The 13774-nt window shown below is 45.8% G+C and overlaps 1 protein-coding gene across 6 annotated transcripts in view; it reads left to right on the top strand.

Annotated features, from left to right (window-relative positions):
- The window catches only part of ccser2b (coiled-coil serine-rich protein 2b), a 69793-nt gene that overhangs the window by 24406 nt on the left and 31613 nt on the right, over nt 1-13774 (top strand). For all 6 annotated transcript variants that reach the window (XM_042707591.1, XM_031567712.2, XM_031567713.1 and 3 more), the window contains one exon: nt 804-997. In XM_042707591.1, the coding sequence (XP_042563525.1) occupies nt 804-997 (194 nt within the window). The remainder of the gene's footprint in view (nt 1-803; nt 998-13774) is intronic.

Genomic DNA, 13774 nt, shown 5'->3' with positions numbered 1-13774 from the left:
AAGATGAACACAAAAGTCTGACTGCATCTAATATGTTGACTTTAGGGAAGATGAACACAAAAGTCTGACTGCATCTAATATGTTGACTTTAGGAAAGATGAAAGTCTGGCTGCATCTAATATGTTGACTTTAGGAAAGATGAAAGTCTGACTGCATCTAATATGTTGACTTTAGGGAAGATGAAAGTCTGACTGCATCTAATATGGTGACTTTAGGGAAGATGAACACAAAAGTCTGACTGCATTTAATATGTTGACTTTAGGGAAGATAAATGAATGACAAATAATTTGGAGAGAGGCGTGTCATATTTACTCTGAAGGCCGACGCCCACTAGCGGTGTCTGACGCGCATCAGGAGACGCCAGAGTTTAGAACTTTTAGAACACTGTGGGTTAAAAGCATGACTTCTTTCCTTAGCAGCCGTTGCCAGTAGTAAAGAAAACTAACTAACATCACCCTGCTTATAGCAAGTGGTTAGCTAATGTAGATGACAAGTCAGTGGCATAGTAGTATCGATCTAGTCATTGTAAATTAAAATGGCACTGAAACGCTGTGTTTCTGCCATTGTTCTGCTTTAAACTAACGCTAAATACGTTATTTTTTCACTGTTCTCTATCTATTTCTTCTCTCTATCTCTCTCTGTCTCTTTCATCTCTCTATCTCTCTCTCTGTCTCTCTATCTCTATCCCTCTCTCTGTCTCTTTCATCTCTCTCTCTCTCTCTCTCTCTTTCGTCTCTCTCTCTCTCTCTGTCTCTCTATCTCTATCCCGCTCTCTGTCTCTTTCATCTCTCTCTCGCCCCCAGGTGGTAAGGAGGCCTTCTCAGTCCCGGGCCGTGGCGTGTTGTCTGATGGCGTGTTCCGTGACGGCTCTTCTCTGGACCTCTCCCCCTCCGACAGCTCTGGAGCCACCTACATGTGGGATGATGAGGACGGGCTGGAGCCACTAGGGGGCCCTCTGATCCCCTGCCGCAGCTACGACTCCGACCTCAACAGCATGGTGAGTCACACAGACGCCTGTCCTCTTAAGGTGATGAGACATGGGGCAACCTTTTGAGAAATGTTGCCTTGCAATCACATGTCCTGTTCCTATTGTTCTGATTGGATAATCGCAACAAGTTGCCCATTGATGGTGAAAGTCCTGCAGATAAAAAAAAATATATATGAATGGGAAAGTGCAACATCGCTCAGCAACATTACTCCAAACTTCACCCTGTGTATCATCACACTCAGAAGAAGGGCACCCAAAATGTTTGTCCATGAAACATGTTTCCCTAAGGATGTGATTGGTTTTGTTCTGTAATTTAAACTTAAGTCTTTCGTCAAGCCTGTTTGTATGTCCCTTAATATTTATCAGGAAACCCTTTGGCCGTATATTAGTTAAATGATCATACACTGAACAACCCTTTGGCCATATATTAGTTAAATGATCATACACTGTGCAACTGTGCAACCCTTTGGCCATATATTAGTTAAATGATCATACACTGTGCAACCCTTTGGCCATATATTAGTTAAATGATCATACACTGTGCAACCCTTTGGCCATATATTAGTTAAATGATCATACACTGTGCAACCCTTTGGCCATATATTAGTTAAATGATCATACACTGTGCAACCCTTTGGCCATATATTAGTTAAATGATCATACACTGTGGAAGAACACCTGCCAGAGAAGCCCATCTGACTGTCAGGTAATGGCTCATGTTAATATCTTACCCAAAATGTACTTCTGTACAGGACAGCCTTCTTACCTGCACGTGAAAACTGATCAGAGATCACCTCCATGTTTAGGTAGACATGTTTCAGCCAGATTGTTGATATGAGCCAGATTGTTGATAAGAGCCAGATTGTTGATTTTTTTCAAAGTATAAATGTTTTTAGTTCAGATTGTCCCCTTTCCCTCACTGTGCGAACACTGCTTAGCCCCAGCAGTGAACTTTGACCCATTTTGTTAGCCGTGACAACTTTCCCAGGTATGAGCCGGGGATGTGTGATGTAACTGAAGCTCTTAATTTAAATGTGAAGGAGTTTGCAGTTTTAAGATGGCTAAGCAGTAGTAGGTTTGAATGGTTATGCAACACACACTGCAAGTCATGCTGAGTGAGCAGAGTCTGAGATGGGATTTGGGGTTAAGGCCTCAGAAAACTCCTGAATTCCTTCACTGATCAGCTCAAGAGCCATTTTGTTAAACAGATTCTGCATGTTTCAGTAGCTTATAGTGTAAGCTCCATATACGTGTCTGTGGTGGTGCATACTTGACACAGGTTCTCTCTTGAGAGGTGTGGGAACGTGTTTCTAGCTGATTGCCCAACTCATGCTACCTGGTATAGCACACCTGACCTTCAGCCTGTGGTGTGTGTGTGTGTGTGTGTGTGTGTGTGTGTGTGTGTGTGTGTGTGTGTGTGTGTGTGTCATGTCTATCTGGAAGCAGAGACTCTTCCCCACCCTCTCCTTCTCTCTCCCACCCTCTCCTTCTCTCTCCCTCCTTCTCCTTCACTCTCTCCCTCCTTCTCTCTCTCCCTTCTTCTCTCCCTCCCTCCTTCTCCTTCACTCTCTTTCTCCTTCTCTCTCTCCGTCCTTCTCCTGCTCTCTCTTCCTCTCCTCTCTCTCCCTCTTCCTCTCCTCTCTCTTCCTCTCCTTCTCTGTCTCCCTCTCCTTCTCTCCCTCTCCCTTCTCTCTCTTCCTCTCCTTCTCTCTCTCCCTCTCCTTCTCTCTTCCTCTCCTTCTCTCTCTCTCTCCCTTCTCTCTCTTCCTCTCCTTAGCTCTCTCCCTCTCCTTCTCTCTCTCCCCCCCCCCCCCCTTGCACTGATGTACAGTTAGCCTCATCACTGCTCCTCTCACACACACACACACACACACACACACACACACACACACACACACACGAGCCTCATCACTGCTCTTCTCACCCACACGCGGCCTGCCGTCATCCCATTCCAAACAAGGCCTCTCATAGGCCAGCACCCCCAATGAATCCTGGTTCCCCTGTCCTGGCAGCCAATCAGGCTGCTGGATCAGGACCTGATCCAGGAAGTGCAGCAGGGATGAGTGGGCATAGAAACACAAGCAGACGGGATGACTGTGCACTTCTCCGAGCAGAGGGAGGGTGGGACTGGCACCTCTCTCTCTTTCTTTCTCTCTCTGTCACTCCATCCCTCCCTCCCTCCTTTTCTCTCTCTCTGTCTCAACCTCCCTTCCTTCTCTGTCTCACCCTGCCACCTCACTCCATCTTTGTCTCCCTCCCTCCCTCCCTCTCTTTCTTTCTTTTTTCTTTCCATGTCCCTCTCTCCTCTTCCCACTCTTATTCTCTCTGTCACATGGCCGTATGAATCATTCATCATTTGTGTATAGCACCTCCATGAATCATTCAGCCATTTTCCTCTCCACTCATCTTTTGTTTACAAATGAGTTCAGCATTTTGTTTGCCATGCTGACATTTCGAGACACACCTTCCATCCAGTAATGCTTTCTTTTCCTCTCTCTTTCTCAGCTACAAAACACAGAGTTTACACCCAGTGAGAAGCTACCAATCAGCTTTAACCTTCACAGTCCTCAGGGCAAAAAAATTAAGAAAAAAAACCCCCCGCTACTGTACTCTCCTCTCCAGTATATGCCCTCCCTCCCCCTAGGGGGCGCTCTGTGCTGTGTGTCCACCTAGACAGCCACTGCTAATCTGATTGGGCTCAAACTGAGTGGATTAGGAGGTGTTTAAGCACCTTTGGGCGGCATGCAGTAAACATCATGACAGGAAGTCAGACATGTTAAGTGCTCAGAGTGAAGAAGCAGTCTGAAACGCTTGGAAGAGGACAGGGTCCTATGAGAGGAGACTGAGTTGGCACAATGTTGTATTTGAGATTGGTTCTCACAGATGGAACCGGCAGGTCAGATGTGGATATTAATAAACCTCCTCTGCCCTCTTGTGGATTGTCTTTGCCAATGCAGTTGAGTATTGTTTAAAATGCATTTAAAAAATGACCTGCAGGTGGCAGTGTTTTACAAAAGAATTTGCTCCCTGAGTATTTCCTTCCTTCAGTGGTCGGATTGTGACTAGATCAGATTGTGTCCATGTCAGGTATGAAGCTCGTGTCAGATGCTTTTATTGTTGGTGGATAACTTTGACAGCGCAACCACTCCTCTTTGCCATGTTTGCCATCAATGCCATCATTGAGGGGCCAGACAGAAGACCAGTTTTCTGTGGGAAGTTGCATGCACACTGAACTAACGGGATGTCATGTCATTGCTCCTCAAACAGAGCTCTATATTTGAGACCATCATGCACTTCCCTAGATCTCCAGCAGGGGGCAGTATTTAGTTAGAGCAGGGAGCCGGTGGATATGATGGCTAGTGGGAGCTGCTGACTTGTCTCTCCTGCTTTGAGCAGGGAAGGATTCTGAGACAGAGAGAGGCAGGATTGCTGTAGCCAGGACGATGTGCTTTTGTGCCATTAGACCGCTCACACGGTCAGCTGTCTCACACACACACACACACACACACACACAGAGAGAGACACAGATGGGATTGTGATGTCGTACTGGTTTGTTATGACTGACAGGGCCTGTAGAAGATGATCTGAATGGCAAATAACAGAAACACATACACACACACACATAGATAGATACACACACACACATACACACACCATGACATAAACATGACCAGATTCACACATAAACACACTGTATTCAACCCCCCTGAAAGCCATTACCATTCTCAGTTACCAAAGATTCAATCAGTATTTTTATGGCGAACATATATGCTGTAGTATTTCTAAAGGCAATACATTTTATTTGTCTACTAATATTACAAATAAATAAATGATAAGCCGAAACATACCATTTGTATACGTATTCAAACCCCTGATGTGCTTTTGAGTTCCACATTAAGGCCCCTGAGCTTTTGAGTTCCACATTAAGGCCCCTGTGCTTTTGAGTTCCACATTAAGCCCCCTGATGTGCTTTTGAGTTACACATTAAGGCCCCTGAGCTTTTGAGTTCCACATTAAGCCCCCTGATGTGCTTTTGAGTTACACATTAAGGCCCCTGAGCTTTTGAGTTCCACATTAAGGCCCCTGTGCTTTTGAGTTCCACATTAAGGCCCCTGAGCTTTTGAGTTCCACATTAAGCCCCCTGATGTGCTTTTGAGTTACACATTAAGGCCCCTGAGCTTTTGAGTTCCACATTAAGGCCCCTGTGCTTTTGAGTTCCACATTAAGGCCCCTGAGCTTTTGAGTTCCACATTAAGGCTGATGGCAATTAATTCACAGAGATACCGAGTTGCCACTTATCTGTCCATAACTGATCATAATTAGGTGTCAACTATGAGTGGGTAAAGGAGAGATGCAGAGGTGCCACTTATCTGCCCATAACTGATCATAATTAGGTATGACCAGTGGCGGTGCCAGAGATTTTTTTCTGCACGTGCTATGGGGGAGGTCAGCGTTTTACTGAGGGTGCTATGAAATGAGGGTGATAGCCTATGTGTCACATGGTTCTCTACTACAACACCTCCCCACCATATCGTCTGTCATCTGTTTACATATTTGCTCTCAAAAGCATCTTTAGGGTCCATGAAAAGCGCTATACAAATCGATTGTATTATTATAATAAGGCTACTTCCGACAGACGCGCACATAGCCGCGTTCATTTGCGACGGTCACTGACAAAATGCATGCAGCATGTTATAGATTCCGCAATCCCAAATACTTCACTTACTTCAGTGGGGGGTTAAAGTTGGGTGCCAGGTGACCACCAGGTCACCACTACCATGTCATACAGAGTGAAATTAAACCAAACACAAATAGTTCAATTCATTTTAAACTAAAATTAAATAGCAGATATAATTAACTAAAGAAGTCAATGAGTCAGAAATGCATTCAAAAAGTATATATTATTTCAGTTCACAATCATCAATAATCACATAGAACCTTTATTGGACTCCAAACATGCTAGGTGGATATTTCTGGAGTATGGGTCTTCTTGGACCAACCTGGGCGTTCATGCTTATGTCACCGATGCTGCTAGCACCATGGTTAGCACCCTCAGTAGCGGTAGATGGTTGACCTCGTTGACCACGACATTCCTCTTCTTCAAAATCCACATCAGATACCCATGGCGTTCGTCTTCTTCTACGTCACTCTCGTTTCTTAATGAATCTTCCAAACGTGGACATTTAGGTAGCAAAAAACGATCCATTGTTGATGTTAACTTGAAACTACCATGCACTAGCTGGCTTTCTCCTTTAACCGTCCGGGAATATCAACGTTCACGCGTGCGACGTGAAAATTGGGTCAGAGAATGACACAGAATGATTGCTCTGTGTCTAAAAGAATCTGTTAATTTCAATCTGTTATTATTTTCTTTTGTGAGTCGCAGAACGAAATTAAATACAAATAATAAATAAACCATTATTTTCTTGGGGGGCTATGGCTAATCCTGGGGGAGCTATAGCACACCCTAGCGCCCCCCTGGCACCGCCCCTGGGTATGACCTATGAGTGGGTAAAGGAGAGATACAGAGGTGCCACTTATCTGTCCGTAATGAGGTATCACCTATGAGTGGGTAAAGGAGAGATACCTCTCTGGATACTGAGCTCACTCTGTCTAAGGAACGTCAGCCAGGTTGGGAAATAACAGAGGAAATTAAGACTAAAGAAATAAGACTAAAGAAATAAGACTCCAAGAAAATATCCTTCAGGCTTAAGGCTGTTATTGCAGCAAAGGGCTTTTCAACCATGTGTTAATTTATAGGGGTTGAATACCTCTGCAAGAGAATATTTTACTTTTCAATTTATTTTTTCATTTTAGTAGACAAATAACTTCTTTAGCCTTTGGAAATATACTCACACACTCTCACACACACACACACACACACACACACACACACACACACACACACACAGTGTCTCATCAGCTTCCTGTTGCTCCTCTCTACCTGGAGCCAGTCAAGCACGAGAAGCTGCTGTGACACTGTTCTTCACACACACACACACACACACACACACACACACACACACACACACACACACACACACACACACACACACACACACACACATTGCCTGGAAGTGTGTGTCGTGTCTAGACATCTCCGCTCTGCCCAGGAAGTGCCAACTCAGCTTGGTAGTGTTTTGTCTCCTCCTGTTTGCCCTCATCTCCTCATTCCTCCATATCTCTCTCTCTCTCTCTCTCTCTCTCTCTCTCTCTCTCTCTCTCTCTCTCTCTCTCTCTTTCACGTCTCTTCATCCCTTCACCTCTCTCTTTCTCTCCTCCTTTCTCTCTCTCTCTCTCCTCTGACACCTTCTCATTCCTTCCCTTTGTGCTTTTTCTCCCTGTCTGTTCCTGTCTGCTGCACCTAGCTGGGATACAGAGAGACAGGTGACCTTTGACCTTTGCAAAGGTCTTTCCTGAAAGGATTAGAGGAGGTCAAGGACACATACATGGTCACCTGCACATGTGAGCACTCATGTACACACACACTGACACACACACACACACACACACACACACACACACACACACACACACACACACACTCACACACACACACTTGACACATATCTGGTAGACCTTCCTTTTGTGTGCTTAATAGGAAACTTTTCTGCTGCTGTTCCGTGTAGTCCTGTGTAAGTAACTGTGTCAGATGCTTGAGGTGGAGCCGTCTGAATAGGTGACTAACCATAATAGATGTATGTTCATTATCAGGAGCTAGGCTCCCTTAGACGTCTGAATAGGTGTCTAACCATAATAGATGTATGTTTAGTATCAGGAGCTAGGCTTCCTTAGACGTCTGAATAGGTGTCTAACCATAATAGATGTATGTTTAGTATCAGGAGCTAGGCTTCCTTAGACGTCTGAATAGGTGACTAACCATAATAGATGTATGTTCATTATCAGGAGCTAGGCTTCCTTAGACGTCTGAATAGGTGACTAACCATAATAGATGTATGTTTAGGAGTATCAGGAGCTAGGCTTCCTTAGACGTCTGAATAGGTGACTAACCATAATAGATGTATGTTTAGGAGTATCAGGAGCTAGGCTTCCTTAGACGTCTGAATAGGTGACTAACCATAATAGATGAATGTTTAGTATCAGGAGCTAGGCTTCCTTAGACGTCTGAATAGGTGACTAACCATAATAGATGTATGTTTAGGAGTATCAGGAGCTAGGCTTCCTCAGCCTCACTGGGTTGGAGACTGGAGCATCCTTTGTGTCACCCAGTACAAGCTGATGCACAGCGGCTTGGAAAAGTCTTCAACCCCCCTGAAAGTCATCACCATCACCAAGACTTTTACGCCCAGTTTCCCCAAATCAGCATTTGCATTGTGAACACTTATGCGCGGTATATTTCTAGAGGCCAAATACACAATGCATCTACTAAATTAGATTAATTTAAACCTAAAAAATCCTGCTTGCATAAGCGCTCAACCCCTATACATTCATACTGGTTAGAAAAGACTTGCTGCAGTAACAGCTTTAAGTCCTCTGAGGTGAGGCAGTACCAGCTGTGCACATTGTTCTGCAGTGTTTTTCCCCATTCTTCTTAGTAGCATGTATATAGATCATCCAGGTCGATGTTGTTGATGTGGGACATTATAAATGTATTTCCATTCATTCGCCATTCAATTCTAAAAGGTTTCAAGTTCCTGCAGATGAGAAATATCCCCATAGCATGACATTACCACTGCCATATTTCGCAATTGGGATGGTATTTCTTGAGGCATTGAAAAGGGTAGGCTAAAAACCTCTATTTTGGCCATATATGACCATAAAAAACCTCTATTTTGGCCTCATAAAACCATAAAAACTTCTATTTTGGCATCATATGGTCATACAAATATTTTCCCGTATCTTAAGCAACCTCCATACATGCTTTACAGTGGATCTTCTAAAACAATGGAGTTTTTTGACACCCAGGTCCAATTTTGGGGAAAGCTCTTAAGATTGTGGGCTAGACTGTGGTGGCCTCCTCTCTCCTCCTCTCCTCTCCTCTCCTCTCTCCTCCTCTTACCTCTCCTCTCCTCCTGAGCTGTGAACAGGTGATGGCTGGACTGTGGTGGCCTCCTCTCTTCTCCTCTCCTCTCCTCTCCTCTCCTCTCCTCTCCTCTCTCCTCTCCTCCTGAGCTGTGTAGATGTTTTAGGGTGATGGCTGGACTGTGGTGGCCTCCTCTCTTCTCCTCTCCTCTCCTCTCCCCTCCCTCCCCTCCTCTCCTCTCCTCTCCTCTCCCCTCCCCTCCCCTCCCCTCCCCTCCTCTCCTCTCCTCTCCTCTCCTCCTGAGCTGTGTAGATGTTTTAGGGTGATGGTTGGACTGTGGTGGCCTCTGGCACCTGTTCATATCTTCACTGGATGTTCAGTTTGGGGAACAGCCTTTTCCTCGAAGCATCTGGGTGGTGTGATGCAACTTCTACTTTCTTCATATGGATCTAGTGGTGAATAACTGGACATCAAAACACTTGGATACTTTCTTGGAGCCTTCAGTCTCCAGTTTTTTCCTCATACTTTGCATCACTGTGTCTCTTTAGTCTTCATTTCCTCTGTGATCTTCCAACCTGGCTGACGTTCCTTAGACAGAGTGATCTTTCATTGCCAGAAGGAGATCTCTCCTTTACCCATTCATAAGTAGTATCTAATTATAATCAGTTATGGACAGATAAGTTCCACCTCTGTATCATTTGTGAGTTATTTGTCATCTGCCCTAATGGTGATTGAAGATGTCAAACTCAAAAGTATGGGGTTATGCTAGTAGTATATTTCAGTATTTAATTAATTTATTTTTAATGTTCGCAGACAAATAACTTCTATTGCCTTTGGAAATATACTAGAGCATGAATGCTTGCAATACAAATACTGAGCGGGAAAATATGTGTAATTGTGAAAATGGTGATTTCAGTGGGTTGAAAACGTTTGCAAGCCACTGTACTTACATGCAATGGCCACTAGGTGGCAGTGTTGCTCCAGCAAATAGGCAGAGTTTTGCCTGGATATTCTGACAGGCACCCACACTCACTCACTCACTCTCTCACTCTCACACACACGCACAAACACACACACAGGCATGTACTCTAATGGGGGATTTGGTGCTGAACATCTGATCTGAGTCCGATCTAATTCAGAACAGTAGTACTAATAAAACAGAGAGAGGCAATGGAGAGATACGGACAGATGGGAATGTTGTGACACACACCCCTACTCCCTCTCACAGACCCACACACACCCCTGCTCACTCTCACAGACCCACACACACCCCTACTCCCTCTCACACACCCCTTATTATACTTTAGTCTCTTTTCCTCTTCTCTCTCTCTCTCTCTCTCTCTGCCCCCTGTGTTGTCTCCGTGTCTGTGCTAAGCAGCTGGTACTTAGTGGGGGTTCAGGGGCCGGCAGGAGCAGTACGGAGCCAGTAGGGTCGATATTAGGAGAGGAAAGGGCAGAGAGGAGAGGAGAGGAGAGGAGAGGAGAGGAGAGGAGAGGAGGAGAGAGGAGGAGAGGAGGTTGTTTAGTTTGGTGAAGTTGGTGGAGAATATCATCGGTTTGAGTGCTGCGGAGGTTACTCTCCCTCTCTCTGTATTTTTGATTTAGCTGTGGTTGTTAAATAGTTTGTGTGTTAAATTACACTGTGTGTGTTTTGTGTGTGTGTGTGTGCGTGTGTGTGTGTGTGTGTGCAGGCCTTGTATCTGAGAAACATTGAAGGCTGCTCTTTGAGTGGTGAACATCTCTCCCTTGTTCAGTCTCTTATTCAACTAGCACCCCCCCCGCTGGACAGAGGTGTACACACACACATCCCCTGAACTCTGCTTCCCCCTGAGCTATAGGCGCCTCACCTGTGCCATCAGAAGCAGAGCGTGTGTGTGTATATGTGCTTCACGGGAAACTGGCTGTCCACACACACTTTATACAAGGCCAAGTTCATGCCTGTCGTTTGTCTACAGGAAAAGTGTGTGTGTGTGGTTGAGGGTGAGGGTCCTATTAACCGTGGTCCTCATCTCCATTGTGTGCTGATCTATTCATTTTGGATGAAGTGTGTGTGTGTGTGTACGCGTGCACATGCGCGTGTGTGTGAGGGTCATATTAACCTTTGGGTGCTGATCTATTAATGTTGGATGAAGTGCTGGTAATGGGCCTTTGAATGGCCCTGTGGAAGTGGGGGAGCTAGAATAGATGCTTTCAGTGCAGACTGAGCAAGGAGAACAGCTCAGCTCAGGGATGAGCAGTGGGTTGGGTTGTGTAAGGAAAGGTGTGTGTGTGTGTGTGTGTGTGTGTGTCAAGGAGAACAGCACAGCTCAGGGATGAGCAGTATTTCCCATTCTGCTTGAGACTCTTTGTGTGGTGGCTGTGGAGAGGATATCATTATGAAGGCTACACAACTACAATGGTGTGTGTGTGTGCAGTTGTGTGCTTGGGGAGTTGTGTGTGTGTGTGTTTGTGTGTGTCTGTCTGTGTGTTTGTGTGTGTGTGTCTGTGTGTGTGTGCACGTGCAGTTGTGTGTGTGTGTGTGTGCGTGTGCACGTGCAGTTGTGTGTGTGTGCGTGTGCGCGTGCGTGGACACTATGTAATTCTGCTCTGGGACAGCACTGAGTTTTTCTGTAAGCCCTTTCTGTGTTTTAAGTGTCCTCTTAAAGGTGGCCTTCATGTGAGGCTGAGGGAGTCACCATGTTATTAAAGACTACATCACAGAGACGGCACCCCATGGCGCAGTTCAGGGATGTGTGGGCGCACACCTGAGTGCTTCAGCCCATAGTGTTGAGTCCGTGGCGTTAGTCTGTCCTTCAGCCCAAAGTGTTGAGTCCGTGGCGTTAGTCTGTGCTTCAGCCCAAAGTGTTGAGTCCGTGGCTTGGTCTGTGCTTCAGCCCAAAGTGTTGAGTCCGTGGCTTGGTCTGTGCTTCATCCTGCCTACAGCCTGCCTCACTCACCTATTGCCGCCCCTTCTGCTCCGTCGTCTCATAGTCTTTAGAGTTCAGTGGATTTCCTCAAACCCGTTAACGTTCCTCCGCAGGCAGGTGGACGTCTGCCAGTGAAAATGTCATTTCCTGCAAATGCGGCCTTGTGTGACTAAGCCCTTGTAGTGGTGGTGGTGGTGTGTGTGTGTGTGTGTGTGTGTGTGTGTTTGGGGGGGGGCGCAGGAGTTTAGGACAGGACAGAGGGGTTTGGTTGGATGGGATGGTGAGCAGGTATAAGGCAGTCAATACAGTGGTCATATCGACACACATATCCCCTTCCTATCCATTCTCTCTCTTTTTTGTTATCCCTCTGTGTGTGTGTGTGTGTGTGTGTGTGTGTGTGTGTGTGTGTGTTTGTGTTTCTCTCACTCTCTCTCTTTCTCTCCCTCTCAGAGACTTATTTTTTCTCTTTTCTCTCCCTCCCATTCTAAGCACTTTTTTCTGGGATTATTTTTGCCCGTTATACGATTGCACAGCCATTCTTCTCTGAAACTGCATTCGTCACAAAACAACATCCATTTGCCCAAACCTTGCTCTCAAAGAACTGGGAAAAAAAAAGAAAAAGAAAAATGCCCAAGCAATTCTGCCTGTTCTCTGTGCCTTGATAGGGTATGCTTTTATTATTGAAGGTTTGAACATATTGATTTGTTCCCTTGCTCCCTTTGCAAAGCACATCTCCGTTATTCAAGCCATACAACACGGTGCAGATCTCAGCTAACAAAAGCCGAGTGGCACATGAAGATGACTTTGTATCACGGTGGCTCAGGTGCTTGCACTGCCGCCTCACAGCAAGAAGGTCATGGGTTCGATTCCAGCATGGGGCGCTGCTGGCTCTGGGGGGCAGGTCCTCCCCAGACCTCCAGTGCTCAGGTGGGCTATCTCGGCGACCTCGGCGTGCGTGTGTGTGTGTCCTGTGTCGCCACCTAATATATGCACGTGTGTGTTGCTGTGTGTCGTTGTGCAACAATAAAACTGACTGAAGTCAGCCAGACTTATACGATATAAACAAATATCTCCCGTTATTGAACTTTTCTGTCAATCAATGGCATTTCTTTTTCATCCCCTCTCAGCCTCTGTATTCAGCTCTCTCTCTCTCTCTCTCTCTCTCTCTCTCTCTCTCTCTTTCTTTCTGTCTCTCCTCTCTTTCTCTCTTTCTTTCTGTCTCTCCTCTCTCTCTCTCTTTCTCTCTCTCTCTCTATTAGGTTTTCTTTCTTCCTTTCTCATCTATCTATCTATGTTTGTTCACTCTACTTTCTCTCTCTCTCTTAGCTTTTCTTTCTTTCTTTCTCACCCTCCTTCTATCTATCTATCTATTAACTTGACTGTTCCTCTCTCTCTGCCTCCCTCTCTCTCTCTCTCTCTCTCTCTCTCTCGCTCTGTCGCTCTGATCGAGTGAAGTTCGACCTTGTGATGAGCCCATCTTAACTTTGTGTCTGGCCCTTGCCTTTGTCTGGTGTGTGTGTGTGTGTGTGTGTGTGTGTGTGTGTGTGTGTGTGTGTGTATGTGTGTGTGTCAGGGTGCTAATCCGCCTGGACTACACTGCACTGGGCTGAGCAGAAGAACTTTGCTCTGGGTGCGGGCGGGGCCGGGCCGGGCTGGTGCTGGTGCCGTCTTTATAGATTAATGCGGCTTTGATTTCCCACGGCCAGAACCCCACTCGGGCCCAGACTGTGGCTGGGGTTGACTGTTTCTTTTGTCATATCCATTCTCACACGAGAGAGAGAGAGAGAGAGAGATACAGAGCTGTATGCAGAGAGAGAGAGAGAGAGGGAGAGAGGGAGAGGCTGTGGCTGAGGCTGAGGCTGCCTCTCTCTCTTTTGTGATTTCTATTCATGCTGG

This window comes from Clupea harengus, chromosome 1, assembly GCF_900700415.2.
Source record: "Clupea harengus chromosome 1, Ch_v2.0.2, whole genome shotgun sequence".
NCBI classification, from domain to species: domain Eukaryota; kingdom Metazoa; phylum Chordata; class Actinopteri; order Clupeiformes; family Clupeidae; genus Clupea; species Clupea harengus.
This window is presented reverse-complemented; position numbering and strand designations above follow the sequence as displayed.